Genomic DNA, 21,126 nt, shown 5'->3' on the forward strand with positions numbered 1-21,126 from the left:
TCTTGTTCTGCTATTATTGCGGTCAATTATTAGCTAATAATTATTGCTATTAATTGCAGTGCTGTTCTTGTTACCTCCCCTTGAATACTCTCTTGTATCTGACCATGAAAATGAAACTAGAATTTGTAGTATTATCATCGCTGTTTTTGTGTTCTTATTCGGAACTGACATGCTCAAACGAATCAGGACAAGATTGTGTAGAAGAAAATATTCAATCTGACGAAAAATCAAAGTATACAAAAGGTAAAAAACTAAACTAACTTTGACTGATTTGTGAGCAGAATAGGTGATGTGGTTTTATTTTATTGGTTGAAAAAATATATTATAAATGTGACATGATCACGTAAACCATTTAAATTTTATTTGATATAAATCATTTACTGTTGTAAGTTTTTTCATTTAAAATATAAATCTCGAGATTCATTACACTTCACAATAAATTGAAGACTCTTTCATGATGATACTATATGTCTATGTGTATATACATGTAGAGTGGTTGGACCAATGCTCGGTGCATACCAATGCTCGGCGTAAAAAATATATTTTTTTTAGAATTTCTGAAAATGTCTCGAGTTATATCCGATTTAGGTCACTGGTGCTTTTATTTACATCTTTCACCATTTTATCCTGGTGTGGTTCACTGCTGGTAAAGTCGCGTGACACTAAATGCTAATGGCTATATCCTGGATTAGACCCCGGGGTCTAAACCAGGAGTATATATAAGGTTCATTCCGTTTTTTTTAGTGTATTATATACGAGTTTTACTCCTGAAAAAATACATAGGGGTCTAAACCAGGAGATTGCCATGCTAATAGCAGACAAACAACCGTATGTAATCCGCAACATATAAATTATTAAAATCTTAACACTAGAGTTCTGGGGCTGTAAAATTTAAACTAAAAGTTGGGTACTTGTAAATGTATGAACCTAGTTTGTTGTTACAATTTATTCAATATGTTTTCTTCATAAGACAAAAAAGAGATTTTATTCGAAAAACAATCCTGCATAATGTAGTATTGTACGCCGAGCAATGGTACAATTTTACGCAAACCACTCTTGTTTATCCGGACTATCTATAGCTCCAACCATGCACATCATAATGTGATTAGCGAATTTTACACAATGGCTATTTAAAACAATATCATCGGTCTTGAAAATGGACATATAACATTGAGGTTAGTTGATGTTGATTTGAATTTGCCATATCAAATATAGTATTTTTACGCCGAGCGTTGGTCCACTCACTCTAGTATTATGGAAGTTCAAAGAGCTTTACTATAAATAATTCTGGAAGCCTCTGATGGATTACTCCTTCATCATCTGATACCCATTTTCTGATGTTCGGAAATTAGAGGTGATGCAGCATGGAGCGACAAGAATGATACCTGAGATTGGACGCTGCAGTAGTCTCAATATTTCGACTGCAAGACCAACCGATTTTATAATCTGATATTCCATAGATGGCGGTCTTTACTATTTCATAGATGTCGCAAAGGATGACCATCATCTATATAATAAAAAGCTCAAAAGCGCACAATTTGTTGGGCTAATGCTGCAGCAATTACAGTGGCCGATTCTTCCCAAGCGTTGGTAACCATGATGTACTGCATAGTTCCTAAATCCAACCTCACTGCCATCAGCTCTACAGGAGGCCATGGATTTCACTACCTGGTGCTGTGTCCTAGAACTCTGTGCTACCAGCACTTCTTCATCCCTGATACCATCTGCCTCTGGAATAACCTTTCCCGTTCAGTAGTCTACTTTACAACAATCAACAGCTTCAAGATGGACGTGCATTCTTTGACCCTCAGATAGACTCTAAATGGCCATTTAAATTCTTTTACATGCAATCACGTTTGTAAATAGACACTTAATTCTTACACTGCAATGAGCCAGTATGAGTATATGCTGGAATGTGTCTGTACGGAATGTGTCTGTACTTAATTGAAAGAAGATTACATTCCATGCTGACCTTTGGTTGCCCCATGGCAACCAAAATAAAAAGAACTTAAAAAATCTTCTTCTCAAAAACTGCAAGAGCTTTGTGTGGTTGGCAACCAAGTTGTTCAAATTATAGCCCTGGGGTTAAAATTTGCCCCACCCAGGTAGGTCATGGGGTTTCCTTACACCTTTGTACAAACTTATCAAGCCCCTTTCTGTCTGACTGTTTTGTATTTTTTCTTGTTTTAATTTTTTTTTTTTTTCAAATACAATTTTTTTTTTTAAAGTTCTCTTATGACACTGTCACATGCTATAGAAGAGATAAGTGCTCTGCCCTAAAAGACAACTGTTGTGTTACATATTGATAATATAGAATAGTGAACATTGATACAGGAGTAATGTAACATATTTCTATGAACTTTGATTAATTTTGACTCCTTTTGCAAGGTTTTATCTTCATTTATTCATTTATTTACATAGATCCCAATGTAAAATGGAAGAAATATTTGGACAAAATAGAGACAGCTGTTGCAAACTACAAAGACTGTGTGCAGGATGATTGCTCATGTCATTCAAGGTAATTTAAATTTGAAATATGCTTTAACCTGTAACCCACAAAATTTAAAAAATGGATTTGTCCGACTTTCATTTTTGGAACTGTCCATTACTAAATTTGGGATATCAAGAGGAAAATCTAACATTTGTCAGCTTACTGTGTAGAGCCTTGTCAGACTGCAATAATGTGCAGGCTGGCTTGGCTCAATACTGGTTGCAAAGGCTTATAACTTGAGGTTCCAGCAGACTAAAGATTGTTTTCTATACATACATGTTTAGTCAACAGTCTCTGGTTGCTGGAGATCTCTGAAACAATTTTGTCCACATCAACTTTGTTATAAACTTAAACATGACTTCTATTCACAAATACATTTGATGTCCTGTATGAACTGACTCGATATTGCTGGAACCACATACATGTACATGTGTATTTCTAAACTCTGGAACTTTAAATGCTTTTCTTAGAATTGACTTTATTAACATTAAATATTGCTTATTCATCTAACTTTTGAGTTTGTTTTCTAAAGTTCCAATAACGAAACAATTTATGATGTTTAAAAATCAAGTGATTCATAAGCTAAGTTATGATGGTTTCTAGTTAACAAATTAAAATGTCTAAATATGCTGACATAGCTATTATAAATACATCATGTATTTGTTCATTTAGAAGCTTAGGTTTGTGACTCCATTTTCGAACCTTTCAAAACATTTCAGGCTCATTAACACATAAACCTATACTTTAATCTTTATACAAAGTGATTTTATGACTATATTTGTAGTATTATAGACAATGACTTGGAGGTATGGAAGGATGGAATTTCTAAGGAGGAATTGGAGGCTGCAAAGCCTCGTGGAGCCCACTATCAAATAATCAATCATAAACTTTACAGAGAAGATTCCTGCATGTTTCCTGCCAGGTATTTTAAAATTATTTGTTACACAAATTCAGTTTTGATGATCATGTTCAGCATAAGGGTTCCGTAAACATTAATATAATAATTGTTGAGTAAATTCATTGAGCAATTTTAGTCCATGTATGATTATTCCTTTGCAAAACAAAATTTAATGTCTTGTCAGAACCAGCTCAAAATGTTTGTTATTATATAGTATATACTTTTCCTTAGTTAATCTTTATAACTATGTCAGAGGGATATTGTTAATATTTTATAAATGTCTTCAAACGGATTAAAATTTCAGTTTATTTCGTAGTTAATATCAGTTGTTTAGTTTGTACAGAATTTATTTAAGTTTGATTGTGAAGAAAGCTATGAGCATACAGAAATACACTTGTGATCTTTGTTGTGAGAAAAGCTATACAGCTAGCTTAACTGAACATCAGTAGTTCTACTCTGGTTCCTATTTATACCTTAAATGATACAACCAAAAAAAAAAAGACAGTAAAGTGAAGAAAAGAAAAATGAAGTTAAAAAAAGGCCTTCCTTTTGGCATTGGCTTTAGCTCGAGTTGACCTTTTTAGCTCGACTATTCGATAAGAATAAGTAGAGACCCGAGCGTCGGTGTCGGCGTAACCACTTATGTTAAAGTTTTTGTAATACCTCAGAAATTAATATTTTCAAAGTCCATTGACATATGGCTTTGAAACTTTGCACACTTGTTCACCATCATGACCCTAAGCTGTAGACAGGAGGAGGTAACTGTATCAAGCATTTTGACAGAATTATGCCCCTTTTTCGACTTAAAATTTACGTTAAAGTTTTTGTAATACCTCAAATATTTTCATAGTCCATTGACATAATTATGGCTTTGAAACTTTGCACACTTGTTCACCAACATGACCCTAAGCTGTAGACAGAAGGAGGTAATTGTATCAAGCATTTTGACTGAATTATGCCCCTTTTTCGACTTAGAATTTTCGTTAAAGTTTTTGTAATACCTCAAATAATTTCAAAGTCCATTGACATATGGCTTTGAAACTTTGCACACTTGTTCACCATCATAACCCTAACCTGTATTGTATCAAGCATTTTGACAGAATTATGCCCCTTTTTTGACTTAGAATTTACATTTTAATGTGCACCTGTTTATGATGTTATAACACTTTTTATTGCGTTTATTGTAATCTACATATCGAAATCTATTTAAAATAGAGAAACATACCTATTCTTGACCACTGATCTGAAACTGTGGTGGTTTTTTGATAAGACGGGCCCCAGAAGCCTAGTCAAAAGGTTAAAGTTGTTAACTTAGCAAATTTTCAAATGTAAATATGATATTTCAAAACATCATCCTTGGTAACCCAGGCTATTTACCGTATACATTAAATGTAGTATATACTTAAAGTGTAATGTGGGTTCCAACGATGACAAAATATTTACTTTACTGCTGTTTTGAATGTTTCAGATGTAGTGGAGTAGAGCACTTCATATTGGAGATTATTAAAAAGCTACCAGATATGGAGTTTATCTTGAACACACGTGACTGGCCACAATCCTCTAAATATCAAAAACCTTTACCAATCTTCTCATTTAGTAAAGTGGTAAGTTTGTAAAGGACCCATATTTTTTTTTATTAAAGCTTTCTCCATGGATAAAGTGGTAGTTTTATAAGTTTCTTATATGTTGGTTCACAGGAAACCAAAGTTTAAAACAAAAAAAAATGTTTCAACTAAACAAAAAATACCCCTTCTATATATAAAAAATAAATTCAGTTCAATTTTTGATACCATACAGTACACATGTATAGATATTTTGAGCTCTATTGTGTGCACATTATACATGTTATACACCCCTGATGAAGGCATAATACGCTGAAAATACTAAGGTATTTATACATAAGCACTGTATGAACGTTTATTTTCTCCCAAGTTATTGTTATTCTGTCTAAGTTCTTGTATCCTTGGGATCCATTGTTGTTTTAAACATATTTTGTAGATGTAAACATTTTCTCAAACCTAGAAAATAAATTAAATTTATAGAAAAGTGATTTTTTTTAAAACTTTTTTAGTAAGAAGGAAATTCTTCTTATTGTTTGATATTTTTCAGATTATTAGACAGTATCAGCAATAATATATTTAAAGCAAACAATTTACACATTTGTTTGATAATAAGCTTTTCCCTAAATGAGGATGATTAAATATGAATATTCAATGTAGACAGTATAATCCCTTGATATGATATAGAATGCTGACACATTACATAATAAAGTTATAAACAGGCTTTAAATTATTTATACAAAATCTGACAGTGACACAGTGTATATAACTCCTATACATGTTTATATATTTAAGACAAGTGCAAGTTGGGATATAATGTATCCAGCCTGGACGTTCTGGGAGGGTGGTCCAGCAGTGTGGCCTATATATCCTACTGGCCTTGGTAGATGGGATGAGCAGAGAGAAATCATTCCAAGGTAAGATCGTGCCATGAAACTGACTGTTTTAATGGTATTTTCTGGCAATAATCAGAGCATTTTAACAAAATTCTGAAATATTTGCATAGAATTATGGAATGTATGTTTAATACTGAAATGTAGCGGCATAAAGAATTACTAGCTCAATTTAATAACAGTACTTTTGATCCTAACATAGTACATCATTATTTACAAATACAAATGTTCGTACAATTTGGAAGTAGCTGAGTGGTTAGCATGTCAGACTAGTAATCCAAGGATTGCTGGCTATGTGGGTTCAAACCTCATCAGAGGCAAGCTATGGTGTCCTTGAGCAAGAATCTGTCATATTACGCTCAGTACTGTTTGGTTCTAGGAATAGATTGGAGAGTGTTTCTATAAGCTTCTAGCTTCCTCCTAAAATGAATTCAATGTAAACTGAAAATAACATTTCATTGGATTTTTCAGCCAGATTTTTAGCTCACCTGAGCATATGCTCAGGGTGAGCTATTAGGATCACTCTTCGTCCGTCGTCCGGTGTCCGTCGTACGTCGTCCGTTGTCCGTTCACACTTTTCAAACGACATCTCCTCTGAAACCATAAGGCAGATCATAATGAAACTTCACAGGGATGTTCCTTGTGTGAAGCCTTAACAAAGTTGTTCAAAGAATTCCATTCCATGCAGAACTCTGGTTGCCATGGCAACCAAAAGAAAAAACTTTAAACATCTTCTTCTAGAAAACCCAAAGAGCTAGAGCTTAGATATTTGGTATGAAACATCTTCTAGTGAGTGTCTACCAAGATTGTTCAAATAAAAGCCCTGGGGTCAAAATTGGCCCCGCCCCAGGGGGTCATTGATTTTCCCTATATGCATATAGTAAAAACTTTAAATAATCTTCTATTAAAGAACCCAAAGAGCTAGACCTAAGATATTAAGCATGAAACATCTTCTAATGAGTGTCTACCAAGATTGTTCAAATAAAAGCCCTGGGGTCAAAATTGGCCCCGCCCCAGGGGGTCATTGATTTTCCCTATATGCATATAGTAAAAACTTAAAAAAATCATCTTCTAAAAAACCCAAAGAGCTAGAGCTTAGATATTTGGCATTAAACATGTTCTAATGGATGTCTACCAAGTTTGTTCAAATAAAAGCCCTGGGGTCAAAATTGGCCCCGCCCCAGGGGGTCATTGATTTTCCCTATATGCATATAGTAAAAACTTAAAAAAATCTTCTTTTAAAGAACCAAAAGAGCGAGACCTAAGATATTAAGCATGAAACATCTTCTAATAAGTGTCTACCAAGATTGTTCAAATAAAAGCCCTAGGGTCAAAATTGGCCCCGCCCCAGGGGGTCATTGATTTTCCCTATATGCATATAGTAAAAACTTTAAAAAATCTTCTTTTAAAGAACCCAAAGAGCTAGACCTAAGATATTAAGCATGAAACATCTTCTAATGAGTGTCTACCAAGATTGTTCAAATAAAAGCCCTGGGGTCAAAATTGGCCCCGCCCCAGGGGGTCATTGATTTTCCTTATATGCATATAGTAAAAACTTAAAAAAATCATCTTCTAAAAAACCCAAAGAGCTAGAGCTTAGATATTTGGCATTAAACATGTTCTAATGGATGTCTACCAAGTTTGTTCAAATAAAAGCCCTGGGGTCCAAAATTGGCCCCGCCCCAGGGGGTAATTGATTTTCCCTATATGCATATAGTAAAAACTTTAAAAAATCGTCTTTTAAAGAACCAAAAGAGCTAGACCTAAGATATTAAGCATGAAACATCTTCTAATAAGTGTCTACCAAGATTGTTCAAATAAAAGCCCTGGGGTCAAAATTGGCCCCGCCCCAGGGGGTCATTGATTTTTCCTATATGCATATAGTAAAAACTTTAAAAAATCTTCTTTTAAAGAACCCAAAGAGCTAGACCTAAGATATTAAGCATAAAACATCTTCTAATAAGTGTCTACCAAGATTGTTCAAATAAAAGCCCTGGGGTCAAAATTGGCCCCGCCCCAGGGGGTCATTGATTTTCCCTATATGCATATAGTAAAAACTTAAAAAAATCTTCTTCTAAAAAACCCAAAGAGCTAGAGCTTAGATATTTAGTGTAAAACATGTTCTAATGGATGTCTACCAAGTTTGTTCATATAAAAGCCCTTGGGTCAAAATTGGCCCTGTCCCATGGGTTATTGATTTTCCCTATATGCATATAGTAAAAACTTAAAAAAATCTTCTCTTAAAGAACCCAAAGAGCTAGAGCTAAGATATTAAGCATGAAACATCTTCTTATCAGTGTCTACCAAGTTTGTTCAAATAAAAGCCCTGGGGTCAAAATTGGCCCCGCCCCAGGGGGTCATTGATTTTCCCTATATGCATATAGTAAAAACTTTAAAAAAATTCTTTTAAAGAACCCAAAGAGCTAGACCTAAGATATTTAGCATGAAACATGTTCTAATGGGTGTCTACCAAATTTGTTCAAATAAAAGCCCTGGGGTCAAAATTGGCCCTGTCCCAGGGGTTATTGATTTTCCCTATATACATAGAGTAAAAAGTTAAAAATCTTCTATTAAAGAACCAAAAGAGCTAGAGCTAAGATATTTAGCATGAAACATGTTCTAATGGATGTTTACCAAGTTTGTTCAAATAAAAGCCCTTGGGTCAAAATTGGCCCTGCCAGGGAGAGGGGGGGGGGGGCAAAAGTCATTGTTATTCATTATTTGTGTATAGTAAAAACTTAACATCATGAAATATCTTCTAATGGGTGTCTTCCAAGTTTGTTGAAATAAATGCCCTTTGGTTTAAACTGGCCCGGCCCTGGGGGCCTATGTTCAGGTGAGCGACCCCAGGGCCATCATGGCCCTCTTGTTTAATTTTCTTTCTGTTATGGTCTCTTTAATTTGTCTTAAACTAACATGCTTTGTGACTAATTTTAGGCTTTTTCTATTGTTAGAAGTATTTTTTGATATACATGTATTATCTTCCGATCGGTATGAGGGTGCTTGATTAAAAAAAAATGTCTCGATATGCGAACTGGAGAATTTCGCAATGCATGAAATAACCTTTTCCGTCTCTTCGTTTTTGTTTTATTTATCATTTTGCAGTACACAGTGGGTTATAATGGTATGTTAAAATAGAATGATGAGTTGATGACCTAAATGTTCCGAAAATCTATTTATAGAGGGATGTACTGCTATCGGTAATTCCCGGTCTCTCCCGGTCTATTTTGACTGGGATTTACTAGTGACCTGCGAATAGTATCACAGTCTCTCCCTCTTAAGAGGGGGTCTTCGCTAATAGCGATAACATAATAAGAGACAATTCCACAAGTGTGGTGTTGATCATGCTTTACACATATGGATTATAAATGATTGTATACATGTATATCCGTTGCTATTAATAATCACGATAATAAAGAAATAACAAGTAATATTCTAATCTCTAGCATGCCAATCAAAGTTCATAATGAACAATGTCTTTCGTCCGTTCATTCTGGTAAAAACAACTAAACCATTGAAAAGTTTATAAGAATATCTTGTCATCATATGTCTACTAGTTCATCTTCACTTTCTGCATTTCTTGCTTGGACGCCCTTTGATGCTTTGCATCAATGCTTTTCTTGTATCCAATTATAATAAACAATGTTAGCAGCCATTTTAGTGGTCACTTTAAATGGCCATTTCAATGGTCAAGATCAAGTTTTTCAGTTTGGTATCCACCTTTATCGGATATTCAGCATAACCCAAATGTGTAAAATATACCAAGAAACCAGTTGTACTACAAACTGCTTCAAGAATCTTATAGAGGGTCAATTTCTTAAGAGCAGTCCTGTCTATATATCAATAGCAGATTAGCGAAATATGTAGTAAATATATCTTTATAGAGGACCAAATTCTCAATATCAATCTTGTATGTTAGGTCCATTTGTGTACAAGTCAGAGATTTACATTTGTAGTCGTGGTTTCCCCTAATAAATGTTTTTGTACAGTAGCGATCAAAAATCATACTATAATAGTCATTCTACATGTATATGCAATTCTTTGAAAGTCAGCTGTATTAAAGGCACATAATGCCTCAGAAATCAATAATTGTTTAATTCTTTAGAAAGTCAGATATGTGTATAATAATATTTTGATAATGACTTTGGAGGAGCTGCTTAGATCTTAAAAAACTGCAGAAAGTAGCGTTAAATGTGCAGCCAGTAATGTGTTGTAAAGGTTGCAAAATGTAAAAAAGTAGTATTTTGACTTCCTTACAAAATACCAACTATAAAAATACCTTTGCCAACAAGCAAAAGACATTTAACAGTAATAAGATACCAAAATAAAAAGATTTTTAGAGATAGTAACCATAGCATTTCAGTGCCTTAATGTTTTTTAAATATTAAGATTTTCATTACCTATATGATGGTTGAAAACAAAGAATCTTCACAAATATTGTGGTAGCCTACTTTTGAAATATTTTTGCATTCAAGTTTTTGTTAAGATTTGTGATTGTAAATTTTGATCTTAGTTTACCTTTACATTATATTGTTCAGGGCAGCAAAGAAATGGCCATGGGAGGAGAAGCTTAATAAAGGATATTTCCGTGGTTCAAGAACTAGTGACGAAAGAGACCCTTTGATTAAACTGTCGAGAAATGAGCCAGATCTTGTTGATGCCCAGTACACTAAAAATCAAGCTTGGAAATCTAAAGCTGTATGTAACTTTCATCAAAATATCCTCATATTTGGTAACAGGTTGAATTGGTTTTCACAAGTTTGCACAAATTTTAAAGATAAAATAATATGTTCATTTGTTGATAATTACAGATAATGCAGTTTATAAACAAATATTGATGTCTTCTCTATTCTTCTTTGACATTATGAATTAATTATCAGTGAATTATTGTTTAAAATCTAACATTTTTAGATATTGGGCAGAACAATTTGAAAACACTTCTTGTTATGTTACAGGACACATTGGGAGCAGATCCAGCAAAAGAAATAAGACTTGAGGACCACTGTGATCACAAGTTAGTTTAATTTATCTAGCCCTTAATCTGCTGAATTTATAAAGTGACTTTTGCCCAGCTTTTAATTTACATTTTTAGCTCGACTATTCGATAAGAATAAGTAGAGCTATTGCAGTCACCCGAGCGTCGGCGTCGGCGTAACCACTTATGTTAAAGTTTTTGTAATAGTTCAAATATTTTCAAAGTCCATTGACATATGGCTTTGAAACTTTGCACACTTGTTCACCATCATGACCCCAACCTGTAGACAGGAGGAGGTAACTCTATCAAGCATTTTGACAGAATTATGCCCCTTTTTCGACTTAGAATTTACGTTAAAGTTTTTGTAATAGTTCAAATATTTTCAAAGTCCATTGACATATGGCTTTGAAACTTTGCACACTTGTTCACCATCATGACCCCAACCTGTAGACAGGAGGAGGTAACTCTATCAAGCATTTTGACAGAATTATGCCCCTTTTTCGACTTAGAATTTACGTTAAAGTTTTTGTAATAGTTCAAATATTTTCAAAGTCCATTGACATATGGCTTTGAAACTTTGCACACTTGTTCACCATCATGACCCCGACCTGTAGACAGGAGGAGGTAACTCTATCAAGCATTTTGACAGAATTATGCCCCTTTTTCGACTTAGAATTTACGTTAAAGTTTTTTGTAATAGTTCAAATATTTTCAAAGTCCATTGACATATGGCTTTAAAACTTTGCACACTTGTTCACCATCATGACCCCAACCTGTAGACAGGAGGAGGTAACTCTATCAAGCATTTTGACAGAATTATGCCCCTTTTTCGACTTAGAATTTACGTTAAAGTTTTTGTAATAGTTCAAATATTTTCAAAGTCCATTGACATATGGCTTTGAAACTTTGCACACTTGTTCAACATCATGACCCCAATCTGTAAACAGTAGGAGGTAACTCTATCAAGCATTTTGACAGAATTAAGCCCCTTTTTCGACTTAGAATTTACGTTTAAGTTTTTGTAATAGTTCAAATATTTTCAAAGTCCATTGGCATATGGCTTTGAAACTTTGCACACTTGTTCACCATCATGACCCCAACCTGTAAACAGGAGGAGGTAACTGTATCAAGCATTTTTTTTACTATCAAGCACTAAGAATAGTCGAGCGTTGCTGTCCTACCGACAGCTCTTGTGCTTTAAACAGGCCATTCAAATTTTAAGGAATTTCAGTATCAAAAGACAAAACTTGAGTTACAAACATTATAGAGTCTTGTTAAACTTCATAGGTAAACCGGCTGGCCTGGCTTTATACTGGTTCCTAAGGCTAATCTTTTTTTTGGGTTCAAACAGGGTGTGGATTAGGCAGATAGAAGACTCTGGAAAAGGAATGCCAAACTAAAAGATAAAAGATTGAATTAATTAATTGAATAAGTTATTTTTTGTAAGCAGTTTGCATAGGGAAGTGAAACTCTTGATTCAAGTGGTAACAAAACTATTTTTAAGTTGAAACAGAAATATGTGAAAAGTTCTCTCTTTGTTACTTTAATAAAAAAAATGTGCTAGGGCAATATGCATTAGAAGTGAATCTTTTAGTTTTACCATACAAGTGAGAATGATTGATCAAACTGAATTAGTTAAAGAGTTTAATAATTAAATGAGTCGGTACATAACTTTTATCATATTCAAGTTCATTTAGTGAAATGTATCCATGAATTTTGATTTCATGTTATTTTTATATTTCAGGTATTTGTTCAATTTTCGTGGAGTAGCAGCAAGTTTCCGGTTTAAACATTTGTTCCTATGTGACTCGGTGGTATTTCATGTAGGAGATGAGTGGCTGGAATTTTTCTATCCAGCTATGAAAGCCTGGGTTCATTATATACCAGTAAAACAAGATCTTACTGACGTCAAGTAAGAACGATAATATTTTAATACAGTTTACGTATTCAAACATACTATTCTTTTATAGTTATAAGTTTGTCACCTTTGTGCAGCAACAGACTAACTCCTATTGAATAACAATGAATAGAAGGAGTTAACCCATTATTGCACTAAGATGACAAGTTACGAGGAATTTTGGAGAGGTTATATGGCCGAGTATTAATGGATGTAAACTTTTTTACTGTGAATTCACTTAATTTCATTGACCTGAAATTTCGTGGTTTTGTCCCATAGAACATTTTTGTGGTTACTTAAATTCATGGACTGTTTATTTCATGAAAAGGTAAAATGTGAATAAGGTGGCAAAATAATTTTACTGCCGACAAAATGAAATTTTGTTAGATCTTGAATTTGTGGATTAACTTTTCCATGAAAATTAGTTGAAAAAAATGATCTTGCAGTAACTGGAGTCACTAAATGAATGTCATATTGTAAACAATCATTTATATAATATATATTCAACAAGTTGAAAATTAAAAGCACAATTTCTTTATTTGAAGAGGATGAAATATGTGATGTATATACTGTATACATTGTATTATGGTATTATAAATGTAACTAAAAGATATAAATAGGAGGAAAATGAAGAATTTGTATATGTCAACTTACATTATACTTACCTTCATGCCTAGTGTGCAACAATACTCTAAAGTTGATACACAGGGCTTTGGGCCCTACTTGGGTCACGATCATGTCTTTGTCTTTATTTTCGGAATTTCGTCACAACTTATCATGAACATGTGTAGGGGTTTTCACCAAAATTGTCTGCCAGTTTAGCTAAATAGGAAGGGCACTGCATTTGTAATAAGGGGTTGTCGACGAGGTGAAATTTGTCTGTGATAATTGATGGCAGATATTGAATCTAATGGTTAATTTTTTTCTCACTGCTCATTCAGAAATCATGCTATACACTTATAATCAATACAAATATTTGATGTAGGATTTTTATTTTGTGCATGAATGTATTAAAAATTATTGTTATTTTCAGAGAGTTACTACAGTTTGCACAAGAAAATGATGCTGTTGTACATGAAATTGCTAAAAGGTAAGTGTTAACATTATAAAAGGGAGATGGTATCAAATATTTATTTAAATGGAGACAATGTTAAAATAGCTGTTACAATTATATCACGATTTCTAGCCTTATCAATTTGGACTGCATACTTTCGTCAGACAGGATCGGTCTAGGTTTATACAGAATATATTTTAGTTTGGTTGTGTAGGAAGTTATAAGCTTACAGACACACTTTCGAATTCGTTCCTGCAACCAGCCAGTACTGAGAAATGAATGAAAAGTTTCTTGCTGAAGGATACAAGGACTTGGCCCTGACAGGGTTTGAACCCATGCGACTAGCGATCATCAGATTACTAGTTCAATGCATTAACCACTCGGCCATGCCACCAATAATGGCTGGGTCTTGACTACAAATATTTGTCAGATAAGATGATCTCTCATTTTGTCACAAAAATCTTCTTTTACAGCATGTATTGTATTCTTTTATTGACAGACATTTCAATGATTCTTGACTGTTAAAAATTTGTACAGCTAAAGTGTAAGGTTTCATGTTAAGAGGAAACATACATTTATGCTTTCAGAGGTAGACAGTTTATCTGGGACCATTTAAGAATGGAGGATGTATCATGTTATTGGCTTAAACTGCTGAAGAAATATGCCAAACTTCAATCATTTAAGCCTACCAGAGACAAGACATATAAACAAATTAAATCATAATTAAAGTTGTTTTTAGCTCACCTGTCAAAGTGACAGGGTGAGCTTTTGTGATCGCTTTTCGTCCGGCGTCCGTCCATCAGTCCGTCGTCCGTAAACTTTTTCTTTAAATGACATCTCCTCATAAACCACTAAGCCAATTTCATCCAAACTTCACAGGAATGTTCCTTTGGTGGTCACCTTTAAAAATTGTTCAAAGAATTTAATTCCATGCAGAACTCTGGTTGCCATGGCAACCGAAAGAAAAAACTTTAAATATCTTCTTTTAAAAAACCATAAGAGCTAGAGCTTAGATATTTGGCATGAAACATCTTCTAGTGAGTGTCTACCAAGTTTGTTCAAATAAAAGCCCTGGGGTCAAAATTGGCCCCGCCCCGGGGGGGTCATTGATTTTCCCTATATGCATATAGTAAAAAGTTAAAAAATCTTCTTTTAAAGAACCCAAAGAGCTAGAGCTAAGATATTTAGCATGAAACATGTTCTAATGGGTGTCTATCAAGTTTGTTCAAATAAAAGCCCTGGGGTCAAAATTGGCCCCGCCACGGGGGGTCATTGATTTTCCCTATATGCATATAGTAAAAACTTAAAAAATCTTCTTTTAAAGAACTCAAAGAGCTATGGCTAAGATATTTAGCATCAAACATGTTCTAATAGGTGTCTACCAAGTTTGTTCAAATAAAAGCCCTGGGGTCAAAATTGGCACCGCCCAGGGGGTCATTGATTTTCCTTATATGTGTATAGCAAAAACTTAAAAAATCTTCTTTGAAAAAACCCAAATAGCTAGAGTTAAGATATTAAGCATGAAACATCTTTTAGTGAGTGTCTACAAAGTTTGTTTAAATAAAAGACCTGGGGTCAAAATTGGCCCCGCCCCGGGGGTCATTGATTTTCTTTATATGTGTATAGCAAAAACTTAAAATCTTCTTTGAAAAAACTCAAATAGCTAGAGTTTAGATATTAAGCATGAAACATCTTCTAGTAAGTGTCTACAAAGTTTGTTCAAATAAAAGCCCTGGGGTCAAAACTGGCCCGGCCCCAGGGGTGTCATTGTTTTTAACTATATGTGTATAGTAAAAACTTTAAAAAAATCTTCTTTTAAAAAGACCAATGAGCTAGAGCTTAGATGTTTAGCATGAAACATCTTCTTATGGGTGTCTACCAAGTTTGTGCAAATAAAAGCCCTTGCAACATTGGGGGTTGGGGGGGGGGGGCCTATATACAGGTGAGCGACCTCAGGGCTATCATGGCCCTCTTGTTTGAATGATGATATAGTGAGCAATAAATCTAAACCATTGAATTACCAGTTGTGAACCAGATAACGTTTAGGACCATTGAATTACTAGTTGTGAACCAGATAACTTTTAGGACAAAAGAATTACTAGTTGATGAACCAGATAACTTTAAGGACAAAAGAATTACTAGTTGTGAACCAGATAACTTTATAGCATCATAGAATTACCAGTTGTGAACCAGATAACTTATAGGATCATTGAATTTCTAGTTGTGAACCAGATAACTTATAGGATCATTGAATTTCTAGTTGTGAACCAGATAACTTTAGGATCTTGAATTTCTAGTTGTGAACCAGATAACTTTAGGATCATTGAATTACTAGTTGTGAACCAGATAACTTTTAGGACCATTGAATTAATAGTTGAGAACCAGATAACTTTTTAAATCATTGAATTACTAGTTGTGAACCATTATTTATGTAACACATTTCCTACAAAACCGCCGGATCGGTTTTGACCAAACTTTACAGAAATGTCCATTTCCAGAATTCCTTGAAAAAAATATTATTTAGAATTACTGTTTTCTGTGACATGTTATACTAACTTTTAAATATATATATATATGTAAATATTATATGGTGCTTCCGAGGGTGAGTGGTTAAGGTTGCTGACTTCAAACCACTTGCCCATCACTGCTATGGGTTTGTATCCAGATGGAGACTTTGGATTTATTCACGTGAGGAAGCTATCCACCTTGTGGAAACATTGGTGGTTCTACTCGAGTGCACTTTCATGCCTGAAATAACACACGGATGGGCACCTAAGGGCTTCCTATAGTAGTAATGCAGGAATGTTGCCATATGACCTATTCTGTATAATCCCCCCTTCTCCCCAACCCCTCACCAAAAAAATAAATATATGTCATCTTTTGACAAGGCATAGCCAATATGTACCTGTAGAATTATTTTACACAGAAAGTTCTATATGCTTGATTGGCCAAGTCTTGACATAGTATGCATAAACAAAAAAATTAGTTGGATGCCATTGTGTAGAAATCTCATTCATTTAATTCCATGTTTTGACATTTGATGAAATGTTGTTTATGAAATGGTGTTTAATCAAAAAGATAAGATATTTATGTACTATGTTTCTGTTATGGAAATATGTATTTATCATTATGATGAGAAAAATCAAATATTTTGTACAAAGCACTCCTTTGTTTCTTTTGGTACAACCTTAAATTTGCAGATATTTTAATTTCTGATTAATCCTTACCACACTTAAAAATATCTAAAATGGACCTGTCCATCTTTCAATCACAGATGTGCAACCTGATCTTGTTCTGGACTGGTAGCATGGGTAAAATCTGTTTCTTGCCAGTAGACTAAATATTAAAGAAAGGTTCATATTTCATTGTCTTATTAAGTGGGGTATGATTACACGATTTACCAGCTCTCAAATTTAAATGAATATATGTAGCAGTATTGATGATGAATGTCATTATTTAATGTATCTCCATTTGTTAATCATTGAAAAAATAATTTTATATAGATATTTTTATAGAAATGGACCAAGTACATGTATGTTTAAATTGATAACTTTGCTCACATGTTAAAAAATAAAAATAAACTCGAGTTTTGTTGTTTTTCTTTTTATACCCCCAAAAACGAAGTTAAGGGGGGTATATAGGAGTCACCCGGTGGTCGGTCAGTCGGTCGGTCCAGCGGTCCGTTGCATTTTCCTTGTCCGGAGCATAACTTGAAAACTAATGGTTGGAAGTCAATATAACTTCATACAATGGTCAAGCACATTGAGGGGAAGTGCAGTGCACAAGAACCATAACTCCATCTTGACTAATTACAGTTATTGCCCTTTGTTACTTTTCCTTGTCCGGAGCATAACTTGAAAACTACTGGTTGGAATTCAAAACAACTTCATACAATTGTCAAGCACAATAAGGGGAAGTGCAGTGCACAAGAACCATAACTATCTAAAATAATTACAAAGGTTTTGCCCTTTGTTACTTTTCCATTGCTTTTTTTTTGTCCGGACCATAACTTGAAGACTAATGGTTGGAATTCAATATAATTTTATACAATGGTCAAGCACATTGAGAGGAAGTGCAGTGCACAAGAACCATAACTCCATCTTGACTAATTACAGAGTTACTGCCCTTTGTTACTTTTCCTTGTCCAGAGCATAACTTGAAAACTACTGGTTGGAATTCAAAACAACTTCATACAATTGTCAAGCACAATAAGGGGAAGTGCAGTGCACAAGAACCATAACTTCATCTTGACTAATTACAGAGTTATTGCCCTTTGTTACTTTTCCATTGCTTTTTTTTGTCCGGAGCATAACTTGAAGACAAATGGTTGGAATTCAATATAATTTCATACAATGGTCAAGCACAGTTAGAGGAAGTGCAGTGCACAAGAACCATAACTCCATCTTGACTAATTACAGAGTTATTGCCCTTTGTTACTTTTCCTTGTCCGGACCATTACTTGAAAACTACTGGTTGGAATTCAATACAACTTCATACAGTTGTCAAGCACATTAAGAGGAAGTGCAGTGCACAAGAACCATAACACCATTTTGACAAATTACAGAGTTATTGCCCTTTGATACTTTTCCTTGTCCAGAGCATAACTTAAAACGTACTGGTTGGAATTCAAAAAAACTTCATACAATGATCAAGCACAATAAGAGGAAGTGCAGTGCACAAGAACTATAACTCTGTCCAGAGTAATTATAGAGTTATTGCCCTTTGTTACTTTTCCATTGCTTTTTTCTTGTCCAGAGCATAACTTGAAAACTACTAGTTGGAATTCAATACTATTTCATACAATGGTCAAGTATATTGAGAGGAAGCACAGTGTACAGAAATCATAACTCTTTCTGGACTCATTTAAAAGTTTTTGCCCTTTGTTACTTTTTATTGTCCAGTGCATAACTTGAAAATTAATGGTTGGAATTCAATGAAACTTTATACAATGGTCAAGGGCAGTGAGATGAAGTGCAGTGCACAAGAACCATAACTCTATTTGGACTAATTACAGTTATTGCCCTTTGTTACTTTTTTGTCCTGTGCATAACTTGAAAACTTGTAGTTGGAATTCAATACAACTTCATACAATGGTCAAGTGCAATGAGAGGAAGTGCAGTGTACAATAACCATAACTCCATCTTCAGTATTTATAGAGTTATTGCCCTTTGTTCCTTTTCCTTGTCTTTCTGGACTTATTGCAGAGTAATTCAATAAAACTTCATCAATGGCCAACCACATTGAAAGGAAATGCAATAAACAAGAACCACAACTATCTTTGATTGCCCACAACCATAAATGTATTTCAATTGTTTTACAAGGTATTCTGTTACTAGTAACATCCTCATTTCCAAAGCAGTCTTGTGGGGGTATTAATCACATTTAGTGATAGTTTTTTTTTTTCTTATAATCAAATCATTGACATTTTACTTTTATTAGAAATATATTTATGAATATCCATCAGGACTTGCTTGCTAGAATAATTGTTGTTAAATTATCAAGTGGACAGTTATCCATTGCTCAGAATTTCATAGCTTTATTACATGCTATAAATGTAACCCTCGGATAACAATTTAAAATGAATATAACTGTAGTTCCCTTTGATATAATATGATAATCATAAAATCATCAAAAACTGAAAGATAAGCACATATGTTCTGGATGATGCTTGTATGTGCATGGGTATATGTGTTATTTAGCCCAAAAATACACAAAGTTACTTATATTGCAATGTAAAACTGCTTTATTATATGCCCGAAAAAATTTCGGACATATTAATAATATGTTATACCCCCTGGCGTCCGTCTATCTGTCAGTTAGCAATTTGGTTTCCGGAGCATAACTTAAGTTCCATTTGGCCCACAATATTCAAATTTCATAGTATGATTGTCCATATTGAGTAGAAGAGCCCTATTGATTTTTGGTCACAAGGTCAAGGTCACTATTACCTTAAATCTGAAGACAGTTACCGCTCAATAACTGAAGTATTAATCAACCTACAGCTGTAAAATTTTATAGGATGAACAGCCATGTCCCAATACATGACCCCTATTGATTTTAGGGTCATAAGGTCAAAGGTCAGGGTCACAATGATCTTTACACTGAAAATAGTGGTTTCTGGAGCATAACTTAAGTTCCATTTGGCTTACAGTGTTCAAACTTCATAGGATGATTGAATAAAAGATCCAGATATATATTGGGGTCACAAGGTCAAAGGTCAATATCAAATTACCTTAATATTGTTAACAGTTTTACAACTGTCAAACTTCATAGGATGATCACTTATATCGAGTACATTAATTATATGCCCAAAAAATTTGCTAATGTTATATCCCTGGCATATTTCCGTTATCCGTCGTAGCATTTTTACTTACAGATAACAACTTGATGGTGGTGCATTGGATATATATATATATTAAGGTTCTTTAGCTATAAAGGAGGATTGCTTTTTGAAGGAGGTTATACTTTAAAATAATGTGTTTATGTACCAATTTCTTTAATTTATGCAAACATTGTTTTTCCTTCATAAATGGGTACAATTAAAGATAGCTGTTTTACAGAAGTCACAATTTTTTTTGTTTATTCATTCAAGACTAACACTTTTCGGGCATATAATGCTCTGCCTAGCAGTGCTATTGTTGTTACTAGTATATATCGAAATCAATTCTTGCATTAGGACCTTGACTTCTGGACACATCAATTTTGTAGAATGGAAATAAAGAAAACAACTTTATGCAATGAATCATTTCATATGTTTATTATTGTATATCATATTGAAATATACATACATGTATATAATTCAACAGTTTTCACTCTATCCTATGTAATAGCTTCATGAAAAACAACAACAAAAAGTAACATAAAAATCTAAAATCTATAACAAAATTTAAAAAGAAAAAAAACAAGAGGGCCATGATGGCCCTGAAGTCGCTCACCTGTATATAGCCCCCCCCCCCCCACCCCTGGGCCAATTTTTACCCAAGGGCTTTTATTTGTTTATTTGAAACCCATAAGAAGATGTTTCATGCTAAACATCTAAGATCTAGCTCATTGGGTTTTTTAAAAGAAGATTTTTAAAGTTTTTACCATACACATATAGTTAAAAACAATGACACCCTTGGGGCAGGGCCAGTTTTGACCCCCGGGCTTTTATTTGAACAAACTTTGTAGATATTTACTTAAAGATGTTTCATGCTTAATATCTAAACTCTAGCTATTTGGGTTTTTTCAAAGAAGATTTTTAAGTTTTTGCTATACACATATAAGGAAAATCAATGACCCCCCCCCCCCCGGGCGGGGCCAGTTTTGACCCCAGGGCTTTTATTTGAACATACTTGGTAGACACCCATTAGAACATGT

General features: G+C 34.0%; 1 protein-coding gene across 1 annotated transcript; it reads left to right on the forward strand.

Moving 5' to 3' along the window:
- Positions 1-64: 64 nt before the first annotated feature.
- LOC132724668 (protein O-glucosyltransferase 1-like) lies at positions 65-17,353 on the forward strand. The gene is made up of 10 exons (XM_060709600.1): positions 65-243; positions 2,422-2,518; positions 3,276-3,413; positions 4,858-4,993; positions 5,744-5,865; positions 10,380-10,539; positions 10,797-10,855; positions 12,561-12,728; positions 13,747-13,803; positions 14,355-17,353. Exons 1-10 carry the CDS (start codon positions 105-107, stop codon positions 14,488-14,490), a joined length of 1,212 nt encoding a protein of 403 aa, XP_060565583.1. The 5' UTR covers positions 65-104; the 3' UTR covers positions 14,491-17,353.
- The last annotated feature ends 3,773 nt before the right edge of the window (positions 17,354-21,126 follow it).

This window comes from Ruditapes philippinarum, unplaced genomic scaffold (genome assembly GCF_026571515.1).
Source record: "Ruditapes philippinarum isolate M1 unplaced genomic scaffold, ASM2657151v2 ctg703_1_1_1_1, whole genome shotgun sequence".
NCBI classification, from domain to species: domain Eukaryota; kingdom Metazoa; phylum Mollusca; class Bivalvia; order Venerida; family Veneridae; genus Ruditapes; species Ruditapes philippinarum.